Genomic DNA, 25,705 nt, shown 5'->3' with positions numbered 1-25,705 from the left:
CCCCATTAACAGAATACTTGTATATAAGCTTGTGGTTTCCCCTACCTCATGGTTATCCCCTTTTCTCCTTCTCTTTATGGCTAAGTATCTTTTTGTTTGTTTGTTTGTTTTTTGGTCGCTCCAGGTCTTAGTGGCGCCAAGTGGAATCTATTCCTCTGACAAGGGATCAAATCCCGGCTCCCTGCTTTGGGAGCCCAGAGTCCTAACCACTGGACCACATGGACAATCCCTATGGCCAAGTATCTTGAAAATATCCTACGCTCCTTGATTCCTCCGAGAGTCCCACTTCAACCATTGTAATCTTCTCCCTCATCACATCCAGACTGCTTTCTTCAAGATCACCTATGACGTTCTGTTGCTGAACACAACAGGCTCTCTTCAGACTTTGTAACTCGGCCAACTTTTGAGACTATCATTGCAATGTCTCTGACACACAACTGGTGAACTTGAGTGCTGCGCCCATGAAACTTACCCACATGCACTGTTGGCTTAAACTGGAGACAGAACTTGGGTTATGAGAAGGACACTTCTGCTCAATATTACTGGCATTGTTCTGGAACGACGTGGAACACCTCTTTGAACACGCACCCTTCGTGGGCCCGGCTGCGCTGAGAACAGCGCCGCCCGCCCGACCGACCCGGGACTCTTCCTTCGCCGGCAACCCGAGAGACTACCCGCTGGCCCGCCCTCCGGAAGCGCTCCCGGCTCGGGACCCGGGAGCCGACCCGGGTCGCTGGGGAAGCGGGTGAGCGGTCCGGCCGGATCAACCCCCTCCGCCGGCGCGAGAGCGGCGGGCGGGCGTGGGGCTGGGAGAGGGCGGTGCACACGCGGGGAGGGGGCAAGCGGGACAATCCCCTTCGGGGATTGCGGACCCAGGCCCGGGGGTCGCGGGGGAAGCGCGGGCCGGGCTCCGAGGCGGAGCGGCTTCTAAGGCAGTGAGAATCGGACCGCGCACACCTTCTATACTGCATCTTATGTTTGCATTTGCAAATCACTGTATTAGCTTTTGATCGGTGTAGTCTTGGGAAGGAACGCTTTTTGTCACATTCAGAGCATATACTGTACAGTTTGTTTGTTTGTTTGTTTTTTAAATAAGTTTGTTGTTTAGTCGCTAAGTCGTGTGGGACTCTGCGACCCCATGGACTGTGTAGCCCGCCAGGCCCCTCTGTCCATGGGATTCTCCAGGCAGGAACACTGGAGTGAGTTGCCATTTCCTCCTTTAGGGGATCTTCCCGACCCAGGGATCGAACCCCGCTCCCCTGCATTGCAGGCGGATTCTTTACCGCTGGCTGCGCCACTGGGGAAGCCCTTAATGAGTTTAGGGGTGTATCACTGAGTAACAGGGGCAAATGTGGGTAGCAAGGACCAAATGTAATGTTCAACTAAGAAAAGTCAGAGGCTGCTCTTGCTTATTTATTGTCCATTCATGGAATAAAGACCCAAAGTCAACAACAACAACAACAAAATATATGGGAAAACTAAATCTCCTTGTCAAAGCTTGTAATGCCAGGGGTCTCTTAGAAGAGCGGCAAAGAACTTTTTCCCTTCAGGTCGTATGCTGAGAGACCTAACTGTCTTAGAAAGGAATTGTTTTTGAAGACCGTGCACTGGATTTCGTTATATGGAGAAAATACTTCTAGAGTTTCCTAGTGAGAACTGAAGGTTTTGGTTTGTGGTTTTGCTTTACCGGCCTGTGCTCTCTGGACCTCATAAATCTTTGTGGTATGATTTTTATGAAAATAAAACACTCCAAGTAAGTTTTGTGACAATTGAGTAAGTTCATTCCAGTGTGTTTTGGTAATGAAAAAGCATCACCTTTCTAAGGTTTAAAACTGATAATGTGTGCTTAGTCGTGTCTGACTCTTTGTGACCCCAGGGACTGTAGCCCACCAGATTCCTCTGCCTATGGGATTTTCCAGAATTCTGGAGTAGGTTGCCATTTCCTTCTCCAGGGGCCCTTCCGGACCCAGGGATGGAACCTGCGTCTCCTGTGACCTTTATTGACAGTGATTCTTTATCACTAGGTGCCGGCTGGGAAGCCCCCAAATACTAACAATAGCTGCCATTTATTCAGGGCCTGCTATGTACCAGGTAGGAGAAGGCAATGGCACCCCACTCCACTACTCTTGCCTGGAAACTCCCATGGATGGAGGAGCCTGGTGGGCTGCAGTCCATGGGGTCGCTAGAGTCGGACATGACTGAGCGACTTCACTTTCACGTCTCACTTTCATGCATTGGAGAAGGAAATGGCAACCCACTCCAGTGTTCTTGCCTGGAGAATCCCAGGGACGGGGGAGCCTGGTGGCTGCCGTCTCTGGGGTCGCCCAGAGTCGGACACGACTGAAGCGATTTAGCAGCGTGTACCAGGTAAAGTGTTAGGAACTTTATATTCATCTTCTCTAATGTACTAGGAGATCTAGAAGCTGCTTCACCCAGGAAATATAAAGGAAGACTGAGGCTCAAGGACTCTGTTTAACATGTCTTCTTTGTCCCAGGCACCTCCAACTCAGCATATCCCCAAAGAAGCACGTCTCCTCCACATCTTTCCCCACTACACCCTACCAGACTCCCACGGTCAGAAAAATCAAACCAAAAAAACAGGCATGCAACCATCATGGCTTTCCTTTTTCTTAGAGAATGGTATCAATACTTGCCTGGTTTACACCAGAAACCAGAGTCTCCTTAGTCCCCTTCCCCCTACTTGTCTCCCAGAAATCCGTTACCCAAAACCTTGCCAGTTCTTTCACATGTTTCTTTCCTATTGTCTTCATCCCCATTTCGTGTGTGTGTGTGCTCAGTCGTGCCAGACTCTGCAACCCCATGGACTGTAGCCCACCAGCTTCCTCTGTCCATGGGATTTCCCAAGCAAGAATACTAGAGTGGGTTGCCATTCCCTTCTTTGGGGGATCTTCCTGACCCAGGGATCGAACCCAGGTCTCTTGCATTGGTAGGCAGATTCTTTACCACTGAGCCACCAGGAAAGCCCCCTTCATCCCCATTGTCACCGCCGTATTCCGTTCCGTCATCATCTTCCTGCCTTTTCTATGGTAGGAGTCCTGCTCTGGCCCTCCTCCCCTCTCCCCTGTCTGGTCCATTGCTCTGCAGCCAACATGAGTAATTTTTCTAAGATGTAAATCTGCTGTCTCAGTTTAAACCCTTCAGAGAGCCCGTTCATCACTACAGGATAAAAATCCACCAAGCTGAGCTTGGCTTACTAGGCCCAGTCTGCCTTACCTGCCTTACTGCCCTCTTTCAGTTCCTTGAATTGAAACAATCTCTTTTGCTCTTAAATAGGCTATTCCCTCCTGCCTCCATCACTCTTCCTCTTTGCCTAGATATCTTCCATTCAGGCTTCAGCCTGAGTATCATCTTCCTAATTCCCCAGCATACCTCTACCAGAGGCCAGCATGGCTCTTCGTGTAAGACCCACTATCCTGCATTTTTGAGGTTCGTGGTCTCACTTGTAACGTGAGTGATGCTGGGGCCGTGAGAGATTTGTTCAGGATTATAAAACCTGGCATGGATACTCCATGTCCACCTGTTGAATGCATAAAGGGAACAGGCTGTTCTGTCCTGGGGATAGAGCTACTTTGACTTCATTCTGCCTTTTGAAAATGAATTTAATTCCCCGTTGTTTCTGACTTTGAATGCAGGTTGGGAGAGCCAGCGGTGACTGTGGGAGCAGACCCAGCTGTGCAGTGCCCAGCATGGACGGCTACAGGGTCCTGAGAGTCATTGGGGAGGGCTCCTTCGGCAGAGCCCTTTTGGTTCAGCAGGAGAGCAGTAATCGGATGTTTGCCATGAAGGAAATAAGGCTTCCCAAGGTCACTGCTAAAGTAGTTAGCTCATGTCGAAAGTGTACATGTTGTTTGTATCGGAAAGCAAGTTCTTGAGATGTAACATGGGATCGTTCTTTTGTGCAAAAGATTTAACAGGTTTATTCACTAGCTTTACAAGGTCTTGATCTATCTTCTGTGCTTCTGCTCGTGTTCAGTCGCTTCAGTTGTGTCTGATTCTGTGGTCCTATGGACCGTAGCCCACCAGGCTTCTCTGTCCATGGGATTCTCCAGGCAAGAATACTGGAGTGGGTTACCATGCCCTCCTCCAGGGAATTGCCCACCCAGGAAGCTCCTATGGTTGATGGCATACTGCCCCTAAGCATAAGTCAGCTTATGCTTCAGTTCAGTTCAGTCGCTCAGTCGTGTCCGACTCTTTGCGACCCCAGGAATCGCAGCACGCCAGGCCTCCCTGTCCGTCACCAACTCCTGGAGTTCACTCAAACTCATGTCCATTGAGTCGATGATGCCATCCAGCCATCTCATCCTCTGTTGTCCCCTTCTCCTCCTGCCCCCAATCCCTCTATGCTTAGGTTAATGTTAAAACTAGTTTACATTCTATACTTGTAAAGATATAAGAGGTCAGCTTAAGCAGGCGAAATACGTATAGCCATAGTTGAAAAATTCCCACATGTTTCCTCGTGGGGTTTGATAAACTTAAGTTGGATCCAAGTACAGTGCTTGCAAAGAGTCGGACATGACTGAGCGACTGAACCGATCTGAACAGTGCTATAAAATTACGTCTGATTGAAAGAGACACACTTTCAATTGTGTCACATTAAAATATCATACAAACTACTATAATACTGTTTTACTGTCAGTTTTTAAATGAAGTACTGCATTTACACTTCTTTAAACCTTCTTCTAGTCTTTGTCTGACACACGGATTTCTAGGAAAGAGGCAGTTCTGTTAGCCAAAATGAAACACCCCAATATTGTTGCCTTTAAAGAATCATTTGAAGGTAAATATGAATTTCCCCCGATACATGTATTTCTGAATTTCATTCAGAATTCACGGCCGCTGAGACTTTCCTAAGAGTCTTTAATTTGTTGCAGCTGAAGGACATCTGTACATTGTAATGGAATATTGTGATGGAGGGGACCTAATGCAGAAGATTAAACATCAGAAAGGGAAGTTGTTTCCTGAAGATACGGTAAGAGACTAACTTACGTAAGTTTCCCTCAAAGTTTTGTTTTAATTTTTTTTTTGGCCATACCAGGCAGCATGAAAATGAAAGTGAAAGTTGCTCAGTTGTGTCCAACTCTTTTCAACCCCATGGACTACACAGTCCATGGAATTCTCCAGGCCAGAATACTGGAATGGGCAGCCGTTCCCTTCTCCAGGGGAATCTTCCCAACCCAGGGATTGAACCCAGGTTTCCCACATTGCAGGTGGATTCTTTACCAGCTTAGCCACCAGGGAAGCCCACCAGGCAGCATACAGGATCTTAGTTCAGTGGGAGCAGAGTCTTAACCACTGAACCGCCAGGGAAGTCCCCAAGTTTCCCTCAAGCAACTTTTCTCGTAAAATTTGAATAAGTTAAAAACATTGCTGTCTGTGGTTGCCTAGCACATTAGTTAGTAATGACTTTGTGTATCCATGATGTTCTTTAGTGTGTTGTCAGGATGTGACTGCCTGGGATGTTTTTAAGAGGTAAAGTAGGTATAGGCTTATGCAATATCAAAGAATAACCACTTCCATGTTTAGAATTTCACAGTTGTGTTACCCATCATATTGTGTACTAGATACTTAAAATTTTTACTTTTTGTATTGAAATTTTAGAAGGCACATGGATTTCTTTTGTAATTGTCCATCATCTGAAGGATGAAACCTGCATTTCTGTTTTTCAAGAGTCTCTATTCTTCGTCTCTTTTCTTTTACAGTTTAGCATATTCTCTTTAAATGCTTAGTGCCTTTTTAGTGGAAAGTTGCATATTAAATATTATTGGAATGAATTGACCAAGGAAAATATTTAAATAAACAGCTTTGCTGAGGCTAAGTTTGATATAGGGTATAACATGTTTTAAGAGTATATTAGTATAAATATTTTTTATTTCGAAGTTGGTTTGCTAAGAATATGGGTTCCATTGTAGGAGACCAGCCTTGGCTTCCAAAGATTGTTGGAAATATAACGAAATATTTTAATGTTAATATCTGCATATTCTGAAAAAGTGAATGAAATCTGATGTTATGATTACACTATAAAAAGTTATAGCATATTCATTTTAAGTGGTGAACTATTTTTATATGTGTATTTAAGAAATATTTTTATTTGGTTAAATACAAGAAAAATATAGTGGGAGTTTTATTAAAATAAAGTCTTGGAAATTCCCTGGCTGTCTGATGGTTAGTACTCCACCCTTTCACTGCCGAGGACCCTGGTTCAATCCCTGGTCAGAGAACTAAGATCCTGCAAGCTGCATGGCAGGGCCAAATAAATAAATAAATAGTTATTTGGATCATTCATGAGATGATGATACACTGGGATTGATTCATAGCTTTTCTCAATTTCTCAAGACAGCAATGAATCTTAGTTGAATTATGTAATTTTTAGTTCTGTATTTACATTATGTAAAACCCAGGTCAGCTAAGGCCTAAAGATGATTCTTAGGAATTTGGGGTTACCGTGCCCCAGTTATTGCATTCTTGCATGCTTTTTTTTCTTTACAGATACTTCATTGGTTTACACAGATGTGTCTTGGAGTAAATCACATTCACAAGAAACGTGTGTTACACAGAGACATCAAGTCCAAGGTAAATGGAATACATTTGGGGCCTAAAAAAAATTGAAAACTATTTCTTTCAATCCTTTTTCTGTTTTATTCTATTTTCTTTTGGGTGCATTTTAATCTTTAGAAATATTTCTTTTTTTGCCTGCACCCCAAGGCACATGGTATCTTAGCTCCCCGACCATGGAGTGAGCCCATGCGCCCTGCATTAGAAGCACCAATTCTTAACCCCTGGACTGCCAAGGAACTCCAGAAATTTCTTAATATAATATTCATGCTAGCACAGTAAGGTACGACCTGAAAATGGGTCAGTAAATCTCTTTAGTAGTGTATGTTAATATGTTCCAGCTCTCTTAGAGACTGCTTCCTAAGACCATGTATTCTCAGATGGAAAATGATTGAGACTGGAGCCTGCCATCTGGAGTTACCTGATCAGGCTCCCTGCTTGGTTGATCAGGGTCTGCTGGTACGGTGTGACGCTCACCTGTTAGATTTCTAAGCAGTCATCCTGAATTCCCAAGCAGGGGAGTGTCGCTGTCCAGAGGATATCTTGTCGTTTTGTGTTCCATTTGGGGACTCGGTTGTCAGCATTTCTACATATAATCTCCACCATCAGCAGGCTTTGAAAGACAGCTTCTCTTGGAGCTCTCTGCCTTATGTTTGAAATACGGCAGATGTGATCTGAGCTCTTCTTTTTCAATGCAGAATATCTTCCTCACCCAAGACGGAAAAGTAAAACTGGGTGATTTTGGATCTGCCCGTCTTCTCTCGAGGTATGTATGTCTCTCTTGTGTAGTAGTGACTGTTGCCGGAACATCATTATTCAGAAATGCTCTGTAATCGTTCTGTACCTTTTTATGGTTTTAGCCCCATGGCGTTTGCTTGTACATACGTGGGAACACCTTATTATGTGCCCCCAGAAATTTGGGAAAACATGCCTTATAACAATAAAAGGTAAGTGACGTATGTAGTTGGTGAAGGGGTGACCGTTTGTTGATAGTATCGTAGCCTACAGATGAAGTTTAGTTGTTAAAGCAGTGTAGAATTGAAGTTCCCAGGCCTCTAGGTGAAAGTCATAAATTTTCCAGCTGTTTTCATCAGAGCTGAGAGGAGCTACATGTAAATGCTGAAAGAAAAGTGAATCATTTCTGGGGATAGTATGAATTATATTACTGCTTCTCTTACTTTGCTGCTATTAACTTTAAAAATCCCGAAGCTTAGGCCATAGCCATACCAGTTAAATATGAATGTCTGGGAGTGGGAACCAGGTTGCAAACATTTTCCAGGGTCACCAAATAATTCCTACGTGCAGCAAAATTTGGGAACCAAATGTCATTGAGTTGACATGTAAAGGGCTAGATAATAAGCACTTGACTGATAGGTTCATTGATCATGGGAAGATAGTATGAAGTCCTTATAATTTAAAATGTAATATTTTTTCTGAATGTAAGTAAAATGTGCTCATTGATGGAATGGATGGGCAGTGGGTGGGTTGGAAATGTAGAGATATACAAGAAGGGACATGGCGATCACCCAGTTTTACAGAAACTACTAGTAACATTTTGGGTTTTTTTCCCATCCATTCTCTTTTTTCCCTAAACTTAGTTTATACACTCCATATAATTTAGTATCCTATTTTTTTCACCTTGCATTATATCATATTCATTTTACCCTGTATTTATACTCTTCATGATTATTGTTAATGATTGCAAAATATTTTAATATATGGCTCTTCCAAAATTTATTTCACATTCCTCTGTTGTTGGCTTCTTGATATGGTTCTAGTTTTCAGTGTCCTAAATTACTACTGACTCTGCATTACTATGCCTTTTAATACATAAAAGTGTCACATTCTTGGCATGACTGCCTCGAGGTAGAAACACCTAAAGGCTTTTGTTACCTCCTGCCAAGTTGCTTTCTAAAAAGGGTATGGCAGTCCATACTATGGGCTTTCCCAGGTGGCTCAGTGGCAAAGAATCCACCTGCCAATATAGGAAATATGGGTTTGATCCCCGGGTTGTGAAGATCCCCTGGAGAAGGAAATGGCAGCTTGCCTGGAGAATCCCATGGATAGAGGAGCCTGGCCGGCTACAGTCCATGAGGTTGCAGAAGAGTCGGATACAACTTAGCAACTAAAAACGACAACAATGCCCCGAAGGGTTGACTCATTGGAAAAGACTCTGATGCTGGGAGGGATTGAGGGCAGGAGGAGAAGGGGATGACAGAAGATGAGATGGCTGGATGGCATCACTGACTCGATGGACATGAGTTTGAGTGAACTTCGGGAGTTGGTGACGGACAGGGAGGCCTGGCGTGCTGCGATTCATGGGGTCACAGAGTTGGACACCATTGAGCAACTGAACTGAACTGAAGGTGAAGTTGACTGAATTGGAGACAGAACAGCTATGAAGGAACTTCCTGGGATAATTGGGGAAACCTGAGTTTGAACAAAATACTGGATAATAGTATTGAATTAAGGTTCGATTTCTTGGATGTGATAATGGTGCTGTATTCATGCAGAAGAGTGTCCTTGCTTTTAGGCTGTATGTGCTGACACGTTTAGGGGTGAAGTGTTTGACGTCTGAAACCTTTCTTTCAAGAGGTTCAGATGTAGACAGAAGAGGTGCCAGCAGGCAGATACTAATGACTGGGGATATTAGGAAGGAGCGTTTGGGCCTTTACAAATTTTCTGTAGGTTTCAAGCTTTGAAAAATTAAAAGTTGGGGGAAATAATTGGTTTAAAAAAACCTTGTTAAAGTGAAAAGACAATCATCTAGAAAAAGTCTGGAGGATGACAACTAGGTGGTGAGAATGATGAGGAAAGTGGAGGTGTTTAGTTTGAAGAAGGGTGGGTGCATAGGGCAAAGTATAGAACTCTGCTGAGGTCTGAAGAGCTTTCGTGGAAGAATAAGAATACGCCCCCTAGAGGCAGCCAGGGAGAATACTGAGCTGTCAATCAGGAGGTGAGCCCAAAGGCCTGGTGAGCCCAGATGGTCTGGAGGCTGTACAGGATGACTTCTAAAGCCCTTCTTCCAACTATGGTAATCTGAGTCCGCAGATATTCCTCTTACCCCAAGTCCTACTGAAGTGATACCTGAACCACTGGATTTGGTGGGGCAGGGTTTAGGGAGCAGGGAGTTTTTCTGTGAACATCACTGTAAGTCGTCTAAGTGTTCGATCAAACTTGCCACATATTTTATTTCAGTAACTAAGAAGTCCTTATGATATCTGTTCTTATTAAAGGTAGAGTAATTTTTCATTTTGGGGTATTGGAAAATACACATATTTTTGTGTGATAACTCATAACCCACTCATCATTACATTGCTTCTTTTGCTTCCAGTGACATCTGGTCCTTGGGATGCATTCTCTATGAACTCTGTACCCTTAAGCATCCAGTAAGTATGGCATGCAGCATGGAAAAGGCAGCATTTGGTCTAAGTCCTTTTTGGTATCTTCACTTGTATGTATTAGTAGAGTGATACACCCCCAAGGCTGGAGAAGGCAATGGCACCCCACTCCAGTACTCTTGCCTGGAAAATCCCATGGACGGAGGAGCCCGGTGGCCTGCAGTCCATGGGGTCGCTAAGAGTTGGACACGACTGAGCGACTTCACTTTCACTTTTCACTTTCATGCATTGGAGAAGGAAATGGCAACCCACTTCAGTATTCTTGCCTAGAGAATCCCAGGGATGGGGGAGCCTGGTGGGCTGCCATCTATGGGGTTGCACAGAGTCAGACATGACTGAAGCGACTTAGCAGCAGCACACCCCCAAGGCAGAATGCCATCATGTTCTTACATAAGTGTTGCTAAGGCTGAAACCTGATGTTAATTGTAGTATGTTTATTATACAGTGAAAACTTTTAAAATGTTATTCTGGTGTGTCATTTTATATCCCGCTCTATTACTTGTCAAACCATAATAACTACCCTGGTGACGTGCAAGGTAAAAAGGATTTTGCAGCAGAAGTTTAAAATGGGAAAAGTCTAAAGTGCATTTTGTCAGGGAGCAGACCTGGGGATTTTTGAGGAGGAGGGAAGTGAAGAAACGTTGCAGTTACTGTCAGCCCTAGGGTTATTTGAATTTTTAAAAGCCCATATATATGTATTATTGATGCTTTGATTTTTAAAATATATTAAAAATGTGTATCTGCAAAAACATTGATTTGAGTAATAAAGTACCCACGCGGGGACTGATGGTAAGACTTCCTCAAGATGGGAGCATCTTTAACTATTTATGTTTACCTTTTTCCTGAGCAACCATAAGATTTTAGAATAGTACAGGGGTAGGGGTGGGGGAGTTTGGGACTAGCAGATGCAAACTATTACATTTGCATTAAACAACAAGGTCCTACTATATAGCATGGGGAACTATATTCAGTATCCTGTGATAAAACCACAATGGTGCTGGTGTTAAGTTGCTTCAGTCACGTCCGACTCTGTGCATCCCCGTTGACTGCAGCCCACCAGGCTCCTCTGTCCATGGGATTCTCCAGGAAAGAATACTGGAGTGGCTTGCCATAATGGAAAATAGAATAAAAAGGAATATATACACATGTATAACTGAATTACTTTGCTATATAGCAGCAGTTAACACCATGTAAATCAACTATACTTCAATAAAATACAATTTTTAAAGTACTAAGAAAAGTATGATGAGCAAAAAAAAAAAAAAAATTAGAATTGTACCTTAACAACACCTCTAGAAAGAAATTTTTTTTTAATTAAAATAATTCATATGAATTCAGTTCAGCTGTTATTTTCTTATTTCCATTCTCTTTCCCTGTATCTGCTTTTACAGTTCAATTTTGCTTTTTAGTTTCAGGCAAATAGTTGGAAAAGTCTTATCCTTAAAATATGTCAGGGGTCCATGAACCCACTGCCATCCCATTATTCCTATGAGCTGCAGCATCTGATCAAGCAGATGTTTAAAAAGAATCCCTCACATCGTCCTTCAGCTACAACGCTTCTCTCTAGAGGCTCTTTAGCTCGGCTTATCCAGAAGTGCCTGCCCCCAGAGGTACGGTGTGTGTGGAACTGACTGTGAACAGTTTTCAAGCGTTTGTTTTCTTTTAAACACAATTACATGTTACACGTGCTCATAACAATTCAAGTAATGCAGATGTGTATTAAAAAAAACTAAAAGCTTGAAGCTTCCTTTCCCTCTTCTTTTCACAATGCTATTCCTCAAATATAATCATGGATATAATTTGCATTATCCCTCCAGATCTTCCTGGACATATATAAATGTCTGTTTATCTGTCTATCTAAATTACTTGGATTTTTTAAATGGCATTTTTCCTTTTCAACTTTATTACTGTGGGGAAGAACATTGATAATTGAATGACATTATGTTGGTATCTAAAGAAAAGCATCTTTTGTGTCTTTAAACTCTCTGCTTTAAATTTTCAGATCATCACAGAATACGGTGAACAGGTGTTAGAAGAAACCAAAAAATCTATGCATAGTACACCAAGAAAAAAGGGTAAGAATTTCGAAAAGCTTATTTTAAGTGTTCGTTTAAAATATAGTATAACAAAAAGAAAAAAATATAATTTTCAAGTTATTAGAGATGATTTTCAGAGATACTCCTCAAATCAAAATTTTCTACTTGTTCCTTCAGACATAAATCTATACTGAATCTTACACATTTAGTTTGCCAGGGATCAAAAAAGAAGCCTAGTTTGAAGATTGTAGTGATGTAAAGGTTGTTCTGTGCTTCATTATTAGACCTGTATTTAGTTTGTTTTGGGTCAGATAGGTTTCTGTGGGCTCACCTAGGAATCTAACCATGAAAATATAACAGGAAATGTTATCCCTAAAGTTGAGCTATTTCAAATCCTGAATGATGATGCTGTGAAAGTGCTGCACTCAATATGCTAGCAAATTTGGAAAACTCAGCAGTGGCCACAGGACTGGAAAAGGTCAGTTTTCATTCCAATCCCAAAGAAAGGCAATGCCAAAGAATGCTCCAAGTACCGCACAATTGCACTCATCTCACACGCTAGTAAAGAAATGCTCAAAATTCTCCAAGCCAGGCTTCAGCAAAACGTGAACCGTGAATTTCCAAATATTCAAGCTGGATTTAGAAAAGGCAGAGGAACCAGAGATCAAATTGCCAACATCCGCTGGATCATAGAAAAAGCAAGAGAGTTCCAGAAAAACATCTATTTCTGCTTTATTGACTATGCCAAAGCCTTTGACTATGTGGATCACAATAAACTGTGGAAAATTCTGAAAGAGATGGGAATACCAGACCACCTGAGAAACCTTGAGAAACCTATATGCAGGTCAGGAAGCAACAGTTAGAACTGGACATGGAACAACAGACTGGTTCCAAATAGGAAAAGGAGTACATCAAGGCTGTATATTGTCACCCTGTTTATTTAACTTCTATGCAGAGTACATCATGAGAAACGCTGTGCTGGAAGAAGCACAAGCTGGAATCAAGATTGCCAGGAGAAATATCAATAACCTCAGATATGCAGATGACGCCACCCTTATGGCAGAAAGTGAAGAGGAACTAAAAAGCCTCTTGATGAAAGTGAAAGAGGAGAGTGAAAAAGTTGGCTTAAATTTCAACATTCAGAAAACAAAGATCATGGCATGTCGTCCCATCACTTCATGGGAAATAGATGGGGAAACAGTGTCAGACTTTATCTTTTTGGGCTCCAAAATCACTGCAGATGGTGACTGCAGCCATGAAATTAAAAGACGCTTACTCCTTGGAAGAAGAGTTATGACCAACCTAGATAGCATATTGAAAAGCAGAGACGTTACTTTGCCAACAAAGGTCTGTCTAGTCAAGGCTATGGTTTTTCCAGTGGTCATGTATGGATGTGAGAGTTGGACTGTGAAGAAAGCTGAGTGCCAAAGAATTGATGCTTTTGAACTGTGATGTTGGAGAAGACTCTTGAGAGTCCCTTGGACTGCAAGGAGATCCAACCTGTCCATTCTGAAGGAGATCAGCCCTGGCATTTCTTTGGAAGGAATGATGCTAAAGGTGAAACTCCAGTACTTTGGCCACCTCATGCTAAGAGTTGACTCATTGGAAAAGACCCTGATGCTGGGAGGGATTGGGGGCAGGAGGAGAAGGGGACGACAGAGGATGAGATGGCTGGATGGCATCACTGACTCAATGGACGTGAGTCTCGGTGAACTCCAGGAGTTGGTGATGGACAGGGAGGCCTGGCGTGCTGTGATTCATGGGGTCTCAAAGAGTTGGACATGCCTGATCGACTGAACTGAACTGAGCTGATAGTCAATTCTGAGCAAATTTCACATGTAATTTATTATGTCTTGGAAGTTGTCATCTCTTTTTTCAAAGTTATTTTTGTTCCTTTTCCTTTGACATCAGTGACTCAGATCTTCCATCTGAAGAAATCTAACAATGACCAGAATAAGAAAGAAGAATTAAGATGAGTAAAAGGTCACCCACTGTAGGGAGGTGTTTTAAAACCTCCATTATTAGTGCCTGTTCAGTACTCTTGCCTGGAAAATCCCATGGATGGAGGAGCCTGGTAGGCTGCAGTCCATAGGGTCTCTAAGAGTCAGACATGACTGAGCGACTTCACTTTCACTTTTCACTTTCATGCATTGGAGAAGGAAATGGCAACCCACTCCAGTGTTCTTGCCTGGACAGTCCCAGGGACGGGGAAGCCTAGTGGGCTGCCGTCTCTGGGGTCTCACAGAGTCAGACACGATTGAAGTGACTTAGCAGCATCTTAGTGTTCTATACCACAAAAGAAACATTTTTATTTATTTTTTAAGTTTTTTTTTTTAATTTAAGTGTAGTTGATTTACCATGTCCTGTTGGTTTCAACAGAAACTTTTCTAAACTATACTGTTTTCTTAAAGTTAAATTTTAAATGTTCCTTTTGTAAGAACTTTTCTCCTTTATGTAAGAGGTAGGCTTTGCTTCAGCAGTTTGTTTTAGTGTTTATTTTATTTTATGTACCATTTCATAACTTTGGTTCACATCCCAGGAGAGTGGGAAATTAGTTTTAAAATACTGGGCAACAGAAACACCAAAAACAATCTAAGGAAAGTTTCAAGATAGGAAAGTGTAGTCTTACAATTTCTAAAAAAAGAGTAAGCCAGTGGGGAGGGCCACCATGTCCAGAGCACGTGTCGGGTGGCATCTCCATCGAGAATGTAGACAGACATCAGAACAATGAAGGCTGGGTGAGGGTAGGGAGCGTGTCAAGGTGCTCCCTGTTGTAGCCTCAGTACCATCATCATAGATGCTCAGTAGCAATTGCTTAAAATGCTGAATAAATGGGGAAACACGGACCCCAGGCTCTGGCAGCAGAAAATCAGGCAAGAGCCCTCCTCACCCAAGGGGTGGGTTGCAGGGGTTTTCCCTGACTGCTGCTGGCTCCTCGTCAGGGAATAAGCAGCTGGCTTTGGGAGGGTTAGCTATTCCACCTGCTATAATAGCTGTCAGGAAAATCACAGACAGGTAGCTCTTGTGCTAAAGATGATAAGGACCTTTCGAGTATGTAGAGTGTCTTACCTCCTGATGCCTAAATGGGTCGGCATAAATGAATTAGAGATGTCTTAACTTTCAGATGTTCACAGTCAGAATAAAACGGCAGAAATAATCTCTTTAACAGCTGAGGTGTGTTACTAGGTGATTAAAGCTTGATATCACTATACAGGCTCATGCTTCGGTTCTTTGACTTTAAAAACTTCCTTTTGTCTCTCAAGCTTTATGCAAATCACATTAGAAGCCTTTTTTGTGTTTTCTTTTTACCTTCTGTTTTCTCTTTGAGCAGATCCCAGCAGAACCAGAATAACTTTGGAAAATGAAGCAAGCACAGTGGTAAGTGCTTTAAAGGTAAATTTCCTGGTACTTTCCTGGCAGTCCAGGGCCTTCTAATGCAAGGGATGTGGGTTTAATCCCTGGCCTGGGAACAAAGATCCCACATGCCTGTGGCCAAAAAACTAAAACAGAAAACAAAAGCAAAATTGTAATAAACTCAATAAAGACTAAAAACGGTCCACATCAAAAAAAAAAATCTTTAAAAAAAAGTTAAATTTCTGAAACTGTCTACTGGGATACCTGGCATCATTGGGTGCTATGAGATATTGGAAGTCTGTTGCCTGGTCCCTGGGTTCAGAGGTTTTTTGTCTTTGGGCCTGTGAAATAATTGACGGCTGTTTTCTGTGTTGCCAACCAAGCCACTTTAGACCAGCATTTATTTTATTTTGTTTTTTCGTTGCTAATCATTGATGATAAGTGGTTTCAATCTAGATGTTGAAAAGTTGTTGCTGAACGAAAAGACACCGGGATTCTTGGTCTCTGGAGGAGAAGAATTCAACCCAGGGCCAGAGATGAGGCTTGATCACTCAGAGCTTTTTGTAATAAAGTTTTATTAAAGTATAAAGGAGATAGAGAAAGCTTCTGACATAGGCATCAGAAGGGGGCGGAAAGAGTATCCCCCTGCTAGTCTTCAGCTGGATGTTATATAGTAACAGTCTGTTAATGAAAGAAAGGAATGTCTTAAAACTCAGAATGGCACCAGGCCCCTCACCCATAAGATGCATTTTGGGATAATCTTGGCACCAAATGGTTCATCCTGGGCCATAAAATGATTAACTTGAATCTTGTAGAAGAACAGATTACCGTACAAATAGTTTTGTTTACATAGATTAGGGGAACAATATCTGAGTATAACATACTGGTTTGTCAAGTAGGTTCTGAGCCATGAGGTGGAACCGACTTGAAGACAGTCTGGGGTAAATGCACAGTACATTAGCATAGCTTAAGACAAGCATTTCCATAAGAGAAATGCATTGGTTATCTCTAGGTTTGAGAATAGTTAACTTCAGGTGAAACCAGGTGTCATTATGGCAACACAGTATTTTAAGAGAAACCTCCTTTTAAATTTGTATAAAGAAGAAAAAAATATGGGATAGTTTGTTTCCTCCTGCCCCTTAAGGGAGATAAAAATGTCTGACACTTGCAGGCTATTTCCTCTGTTTGGAGACCCCTGGCCTTCCTGCCTGTTACCCTCTCAATGTGAACCAACTTAGCCCTGCTTACAGTCATGAAAGTCTTGTTTTAACCTTGGTTGGTTGGTTTCCTTGTGGTAATATATATATAACATACAATTTCTCATTTCAGCCATTTTAAGCATAGAATTTAATGACATTAATTACATTCACAATACTTTTTCATTATCCCAAACAGCAACCCATTGAACAGTAACTATCCATTCCTCCCTACCCTGACTCCCACCTCAGGCCCTGATTACCTCTTTTCTGCTTTCTGTCTCTGTGAAAGAAACATTTGCTTATTCTAGATATTTCAGATAAGTGGAATCACACAGTATTTGTCCTTTTGTGTCTGGCCTCTTTTGCTTAGCTTAATATTTTTAAGGTTCATGCATGTTATGGCCTGTATCAGAATTTCCTTCCTTTTTATGACTAAATAATATGTAGATCGCTAATGTGATCTGGGAAGGATTGAAGGCAGAAAGAGAAGAAGGCAACAGGATGAGATGGTTGGATGGCATCACCCATGCAATGGACATAAACTTGGGCAAACTCAGAGACGGTGAGGGCCAGGGAAGCCTGGCCAGCTGCAGTGCATGTGGTCACGTAGAGTCGTACATGACTTGGTGACTGAGCAACAACAATGTGGTCTTGACATTTTTCTGTTCAAAACCTTTTAGTGCCTCCCCATTCTCCCTGATAGCTCAGTTAGTAAAGAATCTTCCTGCAATGCAGGAGACCCCGGTTCGATTCCTGAGTTGGGAGATCCGCTGGAGAAGGGATAGGCTACCTACTCCAGTATTCTTGGGCTTCCTTTGTGACTCAGCTGGTAAAGAATCCGCCTGCAATGCAGGAGACCTGGGTTTAATCCCTGGGTTGGGAAGATCCCTGGAGAAGGGAACAGCTACCCACTCCAGTATTCTGGCCTGGAGAATTCCATGGACTGTATAGTCCATGGGGTCGCAAAGAGTCCAACACTACTGAGTGACTTTCACTTCACTCACTATTATCCCATGAATTGAGTGGACATTTTTTAGCCTGGTTTTCATGGTCCTGTTCGTCTTGTTTGGCCTTAAGCATCTGTGCCCTTTTACATGTTAGCTGCAGTTAAGTCATGAATAGTAACAGCCAATCCACTTCTAGTTGCCACACCTACCCCAATAACTCATGTCCTATTGATAATTTTTTCTTTCTTCATCATTTTGACCCACCTTTTTTAACCCCCAAAGGAAAAGATGCAGTAACAACAAGCAATTCTGTTTATGGAATATACTAGTAATTAAACTTGTAAATTTTTGAATGAACCTTTAGGTTGTAAATAAATAACACCATACCCCATTATGTTGCTACAAATGGACTCTATTCTGTCCCTATGTTTTTTTTATTTGCTTAATATCTGTTTATTTCCAGCTTTATTGAGGCTTAATTTATATGCAATAAAAGTTACTCATTTTTAGCATGCAATTTGATGAATTTTGGAGATTGTATGTGGTCATATAACCAGCACCACAATCCAAATGTAGAAATCCCATCCCCCTGGTTGAAAATGCATTTAATGCACCTAACCTACCAAACTTCCTAACTTAGCTTAATCTACCTTACATGTGCTCAGAACACTTCCATTAGCCTCTAGTTGGGCAAAATCGTCTAACACAAAGCCTATTTTATAATAAAGTGCTGACTATGTCGTGTCAACATGAGATAGTCATGTTGAATTTTGAATTCAGCATGAACTGAATTGAATGATGAACTGAAAGTGGAAACCAGAGGCTGTCTGGGTGCAGAACGGCTGTTAGTGTATTGTTTACTGTTTACTCTGTGATCACATGGCTGAGTGGGAGCGTCAGCTCTCTGCCAGCACCCAGCATCACAAGAGGGTATCATATGGCGTATTGCTAACCTGGGAAAAGATCAACATTCATAATTTGACATACAGCTTCTGCTGAGTGTTTATCATTTTCACACCATCATAAAGTGAAAAAAATCATAAATTAGACCATCATAAGTCAAGGACCATCTGTAAAGTAATTTTATGTATACATACATGCTCAGTCGCTCTGTCATGTCCAATTCTTTGCAATCCTGTGGACTGTAGCCTGCCAAACTCCTCTGTCCGTGGGATTCTCCAGGCAAGAATACTGGAGTGGGTTGGTTGCCATGCCCTCCTCCAGGGGATTTTCCTGATCCATGGATTAGGGGATCTTCCTGATCCAGGGATTGAACCTGCATCTCCTGCATTGCAGGCAGATTCTTTACTGCTGAGCCAAATCCCCAAAGTAACTTTATAAAATATTTCATTTTGGTATTTCCATCCTGAGAAGCCCAATATAGCAAATCATACTGAAATTTCTCATTGCTTGTTTTTTCTATAAAGACCTCTCAAATATTTGTCATTTTTATATATCTTCTTCATATTTGCAATGACTGATATTAATGGCTATTAAGGTATATGACTTAATATACATATATGTATGCCTATGTATGTGCACATATATGGTTTTTAATATACACACAGATAATGTATGATGTTATAGCTCTTAATGTACATATGTGTATGAGGTTCTGTGGTTGTTAATGTTTAATTCATTTGTCTTTATTTAAAGTTTAAGTAGTTGTTTATCTCTACTTGTTTACCTTTTTTTGGTAGTAATTCAAGAATATCTTAATCTTTATTTTAAATTTCTTTTAAAGCAAAGGGAGGAACCAGGTGGAAAGTGTAGCCACACTGACTTAGAAAACATTAATAAAAATTTGGTTGAAAGTGCACTGAGGAGAGTAAACAGAGAGGAGAAAGGTAAGTTATTCAAATTCTAATCATTGTATAGGTGGGAAACGGGATATAGAAGGAATACCAGTTTCTGCCTTACTAGGTCAAAGATATCATAAGCAAGTAGACATTTATATTTGCTTATCCAGTAATTTATTTAATGTTACAGAGATATTTTATTTACCTATTAAAAGATAAAATTGTATTTATTAATAAGAGCCTTCAGAAAAAAGCATTAATAATGTTTGTCGTGCTCTTTACCATAAAAAGCACAGCGTACAGGGACTTACCTGGTGGTCCAGTGGTTAAGACGTCTAAGGCAGGTGACGCAGGTTCTATCCCTGGTCAGGGAATGGAGGTCCCACATGCTGTGGGGTACAGCCAAGTGTTTTAAAGAGCGCAGCATACAGTGTGTGCCTGTAAGCCCTCTTGGGCCTTTATTCTTATATATTGTGTAATATGTGAGTATATACATAATATTTGTTTAAATTCACTTTAATGATTAGCTTTACCTTTCCATTTGGATTTTTTCATTCCCTTTACTACTTAAGAGTCAGACGCGACTGAGCAACTGAACTGAACTTAGCCTTGGAAGGGTGTTAGATCCGAATTTGAAGGAGAAAAGAAGTGCTTCTGTAGTGTTGTTAGAACAATTGTGTGTGGATATTGATGAATAAGTAGAAGTACATGCTCAGCAGTTCTTCTTTACACTTTAAAAGCCAGGTCACCAGGTCCTCTCAGGCGGCAGTGGGAGAAACACGTACCCGGTACAGCTCTTAGAGCTTTGGAAAACGCATCCATACTCACCTCCAGTTCAACGGCAGAAGACGACAGAGGTGAGTAGTCAGATTGAATCCTATTATGTTATCATAGAACATTCTCTAATCGCTGTTTATTGAGCTAGAGTTATGTTTTTTTAATGTCACCCTTTGAAGGGTATTTGGCGTCACACATGAGAGTGCGTGTATTTCACTTATACAGGCAAGTGAAACAGATTTATGTAGAGAGTTAATTAGTTTCGCTTGAAATATGGGCTTTAATATAATCTAGAAGATATTATATGCTGGAAATCTTTTTTACTTGACACGAATTTTTTTGTCTTTTCCCAACTAGGTGGTTCTGTAATAAAGTACAGTGAAAACAATACCCGTAAGCAGTGGCTCAAGGAGACCCCTGAAACCCTGTTGAACATCCTTAAGAATGCTGACCTCAGCTTGGCCTTTCAAACATACACAATATATAGACCAGGTGATTCATGTCTGTTACATAATTGTGTAAACCCTTTGATTTAAAAGAAAAATTATATATGTAACATAGAAGTTTCCATCTTAGCCGTTTTTAAGTATACAGTTCGGGAGCATGGAGTACATTCACACTGTGCAGCCATCACCACGGTCCATCTCCAGAACTCTTCCAAAACGGAGACTCTGTACCCATTAGATGATTCCCTGTTCCCCGCTCCCAGAAACCCTTCGATCTTAAAGTTATAAAATATTTCGGAGCATTGTCTTTTCTGATTTCCTTGACTCTTTTCTAGCCAGTTTGATGCATAATTAAAATTTCCTATAGTGCTTCGTTCCTTCTGTTTGCTCATTTGCTTGTTTTAATATTTCTATTTATTTTATTTGGCTGTGCCAAGTCTTAGTTGTGGCACGTGGGATCTAGTTCTCCCATCAGGGATCGAACCCAGGCCCCCTGCATTGGAAACACGGATTCTTAGCCACTGGACCGCAGGGAAGTCCCTGTTTGCTTATTTTAATAATCACGTAGCCACTTTGAGGGTGGTCCATTTTTATCATGCAAATACACCCTGCTTTCTTGGCTCTGCAGTTCAGACTCCATCCTGGTAAACTGAGGAACTTCAAGATTTCTTTGGTTCTGTACTTGAATTGTTATATTGAATAGAACACAGAAAAAGGTGAACAATTAGGATTTAATTTTTTTTTTTATTGTTTCAACAGACATTTTCACTACAGTTATACAGCGTAACATTTTATGATACTACCCTTAGGAATCTAGGCCAAAGGACTATATTAAGGGTGTGTACGTTGGGGGTGCATGTGTGTGTAATTTTCACAATGCAGTTACTAAAGCCATCTTGCTTGGTTTAAGATCTAAGATAAATTGTGCCAAGTAGAGCATGTCATGGTGTGGCAAGTCTCAACTCTACGTATTATAACAGATTCACTTTATTGTTTATGTGGTCAGTGTTTATTGAGAGCCTAACATATACTACGGAGAAGGCAATGGCACCCCACTCCAGTACTCTTGCCTGGAGAATCCCATGGATGGAGGAGCCTGGTGGGCTGCAGACCATGGGGTCGCTAAGAGTTGGACACGACTGAGTGACTTCACTTTCATTTTTCACTTTCATGCATTGGAGAAGGAAATGGCAACCCACTCCAGTGTTCTTGCCTGGAGAATCCCAGGGACAGGGGAGCCTGGTGGGCTGCCATCTATGGGGTCGCACAGAGTCGGACACGACTGAAGCGACTTAGCAGCAGCAGCAGCAACATATACTAAGTTAAGATTTAAGATTTTTTTTAAAAAAAGAATATAATTCCTTCCCTGAGAGAATTTGTAATTTGGGGGACCAGCAAACAAGCAGAGCATTGTAAAGCTGTGTGTCACATGTTCTGATAGAGCTGTGTGAAGACAGTTATGGGCCCCAAGGAGAGGTGGGTGCCTGGGAGGCAGGTGTTAAGCAAGGCTAATGATTGCACTTTTATTTTATTTTGTTGGCATGCGGACTCTTAGTTCCCTGACTAGGGATTGGACCCTGGAAAGTCCTAAGCACTGAATGTTTAGGGAATTCCCAATGATTGACTTTCATTTTAGCAGTATAGGTCCCAGATTTTGTCTCTGGTCCAATGATAAAGTTTTTGTCATTTTAGGAAAGTTACTATATAAAAAAGGCATCACAGCTCTATTGTGAAAGGATTTTTATAGAGACTGAACCCACATTTAGGTTATTGTTTTATAAGCAAAAACCTGAAAGTAATTATAATACCATCTGGAAAAACTTTTTTATAGTGTGCATATGCCCTTAACTCCCTAATTTTATTTCCCTCCATTAGGAAAACTTGAGGGAGAGGGAAGAGCTCAAAGGAAAAACAGACAACTGTTATCCAGCTGTCCAAAGACAACTTTTAATGCTTTAATATGGGTTCATAAACTGGCTTCCATGGTGACTCAGTGGTAAAGAACCCACCCATCAATGCAGGAGACTTGGGTTCGATCCCTGGGTTGGGAAAATCCCCTGGAGGAGGAAATGGCAACCCACTTCAGTATTCTTGCCTGGAAAATCCTATGGACTGAGGAGCCTGGCAGGCTACACTCCATGGGGTCACCAAGTCAGATGAGACTGAACACACATGCATAGAAAACCTCAGAGCATGGCAGTGCTCTCAATTACCCAACAAACCTTTGGAGGAATTTAATGCAAAAATATGCATGAAATAAATAAAGACAGCTTAACTTGGCATAATTTCTGTTAATATTCCTCTGAAGGCGCAGAAGGATTCTTGAAAGGCCCCCTGTCTGAGGAAACAGAAGCATCGGACGATGTTGATGGAGGTTGGGATTCTGTCATTTTGGATCCAGAGAGACTTGAACCTGGGCTGGATGAGGAGGATACGTATGTGAAGTACCCAGACAGTTGGCAGTGTGTGCGCGTGTTCATTTAAGTTGTACCTTAATAATTCCTGGTTTAGTAGGAGCTGGTTATGTTACTTTACATCATAAATGAATGTTTATATCTTGATCGTCTATCTGGCACAGGTAATGTGCTACGGTATTTTCATAGAATTCTTGACTGAGCTGTGTGTTTATAATCAGCTTGGACTTATTTTTTAGTAGACAAGATTTTATATTGAAACATTTAGAGAAACAATGATAGAAGTGAACCTTTGGAAGGCTAACCATTTTTTTTTTCCTCTGTTCAGTTTCATTATGAAGTTCATTTTTCAAAAATGTCAGTATTGGTATGGTGGTATTCTGTTTTGATCCCATCAACAAATATTTACTGTGCTTCTTAAATGGAAGCTTAATATCCAAATTGTTTTTTCACAGGGACTTTGAGGAAGACGACAGTGCCGACTGGGTGTCAGAACTGAAGCATCGAACTGACTGGCAAGGAGTATCTGATGGATAACGCCCAACGGAATATTCATTAGTCATCCGGAGGGGATGTTTAACAGGAGGAATTGATATTTGAATAATACTTAACTCATGGAATACGTATTTTCCTTTGGAAACAGAGTGAACAGAGGGAAACTGAATATTTAAAATTATTCCTGGTTAGTAAGATAGGGTATAACAAAATCTAGGTTTTTGAATTCAGAGGAGAATGCATAGCACAATGGGTCTGAGGTTTAGGCTTTGCAGTCAGAACAGATGTTGAATGCTACCACCTACTGTTGCGTGGTTTTGAGAAATTACTTAACCTCTTTGAGACTGAATTTCCTCAACTACAAAATGATGATAACAATGCCTACCTCATATGGGTGCTGACCTTAGACCATCACGACAGCCCATAACATTATTTGCATTGTTATGATTTCTGCTTTATTACCTTGTTATGATTTATTACTATGTAGCTCTTTTTATATCTTCTAAAATTTTTGAGGATCTAAATATATTTAATTATAACATCATAAATGTGTGTTTTTCTATAAGACCTATTTCTGGGTAGTCATCAATCATCTTCAGTGATCACCCGCTGTCATTAAATACAGCTTCTCACAGGATGTACGAAAGAGCCCAGATCGGAGGATCAGCCATGGGAAGAGTGGGGTAAGGTACAGATCTGGCCAGTAGTTGGTGGTCCTGTATACAAGAAAGGAATGGGGCCAAAGGTAAGGGGTCCATACAGGAAGTAGCAGGAAGCCAGAGTGTTGTGGAACTCATGGAGGGGGCAGGACCCCAACATGCATGGGTCACCGTGACACATGTGTTCTGGGGCGTGTCATTTCATGCTGTGATGCTTTAGTGAGGGGAGAAGACTTTACTAAAGAAACTGACTCTTTCCAGGGGCCCACATAGGCAATTATGAGAATAGCATCAGCCTGGCCTGGTGTACGGAACAGTGTTCAAGTCAACATAGTGGGAGAGAGTTGTGAGACTACAGTAGGATCATTAATAAAGATCTGCTGAAATATGGGATACATCTATCTTTTAAAGAGTTAAATATATTTTTTTAATCTTAATGTACAAAAACTGGTATAGACCTCACCCCCACCCCCCCTCCATTATTTGTACTCAGACATTTAGCTGTTCTTGGTCTACCAGGGTCTCCAGTGTCAGTTACTAATGTTCCATTTCCATGTTCTGGTCACTCTGAGTGAGTCACTAAGTTCAGCCTATATTCAAGTGCTGCTAAGTCACTTCAGTCGTGTCCGACTCTGTGCAACCCCATAGACGGCAGCCCACCAGGCTCCCCCGTCCCTGGGATTCTCCAGGCAAGAACACTGGAGTGGGTTGCCATTTCCTTCTCCAATGCATGAAAGTGAAAAGTCAAAGTGAAGTTGCTCAGTCGTGTCCGACTCTTAGCGACCCCATGGACTGCAGCCCACCAGGCTTCTCTGTCCATGGGATTTTCCAGGCAGGAGTACTGGAGTGGGGTGTCATTGACAGGAATTAAGCCCCACCTCCTGAAGAGGGTGGATAATCCAATACTAAGTCATTTGCTTTGTGGCTTGATTTGTTCTAACTTTGGCCATTAGGAATTATTTCAGGTTGACGCCTATGTCCCTTTGACATGCCCTCATCCTTTTTGTGTTTTGAGCAACTCCTTACTTTCTGGCACTACAAGAAGATGGTCATCTAGTACCTTCTCTGCCTCAGCCCCAGAATCAGCCATTTCTCTGAGGAGCGCTGGTTCCTTTCATGGGTTTAGAAACCAGGATCTGGGTTCTGGGTGTGATGTCACTGCTTCTAGTCCCTCTAAGCAGACAGAGCTAGGAAATACATGTATATACATCCCTGTACGTGACAGTCTCTGGTGGTCTAGTGGTTAGGATTCGGCACTCTTATCGCCGAAGCCTGGGTTAATTTCCCTGTCTTGAGGCTTCCCTGGTGCCTCAGAAGGTAAACAATCCACCTGCAATGCAGGAGACCTAGGGTCAATCCCTGGGTTAGAAAGATCCACTGGAGAAGGGAATGGCAACCCACTCCAGTATTCTGGTCTGGAGAATCCCATGGACAGAGGAGCCTGGTGGGCTACAGTCCTTGAGGTCGCAAAGAGCTGGACACAGCAACTAACACTTTCACGCATATCCAGAGGTGATTTCTGTATCTCTCAATCTGTATTTTTTTTTTTAAGCTCAATATGGGTTTGTTCTTACTGATGTCTTGGATTCTGATTCAATACCACTG

General features: G+C 41.8%; 1 protein-coding gene and 1 long non-coding RNA gene across 5 annotated transcripts in view; one reads left to right on the top strand and one right to left on the bottom strand.

Moving 5' to 3' along the window:
• LOC147361505 (uncharacterized) overlaps positions 1-736 on the bottom strand; it is a 30,748-nt gene extending 30,012 nt beyond the window's left edge. Inside the window, exon 1 of the long non-coding RNA XR_015138025.1 lies at positions 473-736. This is a non-coding gene — a long non-coding RNA (uncharacterized LOC147361505). The remainder of the gene's footprint in view (positions 1-472) is intronic.
• On the top strand, positions 619-23,989 carry NEK3 (NIMA related kinase 3). Of its 4 annotated transcripts, none has more exons than XM_086329224.1 (16): positions 619-745; positions 3,654-3,824; positions 4,705-4,798; positions 4,893-4,990; positions 6,508-6,591; positions 7,272-7,339; positions 7,434-7,520; positions 9,908-9,962; positions 11,384-11,584; positions 11,977-12,049; positions 15,342-15,388; positions 19,255-19,357; positions 20,050-20,166; positions 20,444-20,578; positions 22,841-22,906; positions 23,402-23,989. In XM_086329224.1, exons 2-16 carry the CDS (start codon positions 3,708-3,710, stop codon positions 23,443-23,445), a joined length of 1,389 nt encoding a protein of 462 aa, XP_086185350.1. In that variant the 5' UTR covers positions 619-745; positions 3,654-3,707; the 3' UTR covers positions 23,446-23,989. The 4 variants fall into 4 exon arrangements, with proteins under 4 accessions (XP_086185350.1, XP_086185349.1, XP_086185348.1 ...); XM_086329223.1 differs by having other exon boundaries at positions 22,841-22,967; XM_086329222.1 differs by lacking the exon at positions 619-745 and adding an exon at positions 2,243-2,367.
• The last annotated feature ends 1,716 nt before the right edge of the window (positions 23,990-25,705 follow it).

Source organism: Bos grunniens, chromosome 12 (genome assembly GCF_055505025.1).
Source record: "Bos grunniens cultivar Pamir isolate PY7600 chromosome 12, Bosgru_T2T1.0, whole genome shotgun sequence".
In the NCBI taxonomy this organism is placed as follows: domain Eukaryota; kingdom Metazoa; phylum Chordata; class Mammalia; order Artiodactyla; family Bovidae; genus Bos; species Bos grunniens.
The sequence above is the reverse complement of the archived record's forward strand: the minus strand, read 5'-3'. Positions and strand labels throughout refer to the sequence as shown.

What these genes read in the sequence shown, in the direction of transcription:
- NEK3 (XM_086329223.1), top strand. Translation starts at nt 3,708, where the DNA reads ATGGACGGCTACAGGGTCCTGAGAGTCATTGGGGAGGGCTCCTTCGGC. An exon ending in ACAGAGACATCAAGTCCAAG is followed by an intron (nt 6,592 to 7,271) that starts GTAAATGGAATA and finishes TTTTCAATGCAG; the next exon opens with AATATCTTCCTCACCCAAGA. An exon ending in ATGCCTTATAACAATAAAAG is followed by an intron (nt 7,521 to 9,907) that starts GTAAGTGACGTA and finishes TTTTGCTTCCAG; the next exon opens with TGACATCTGGTCCTTGGGAT.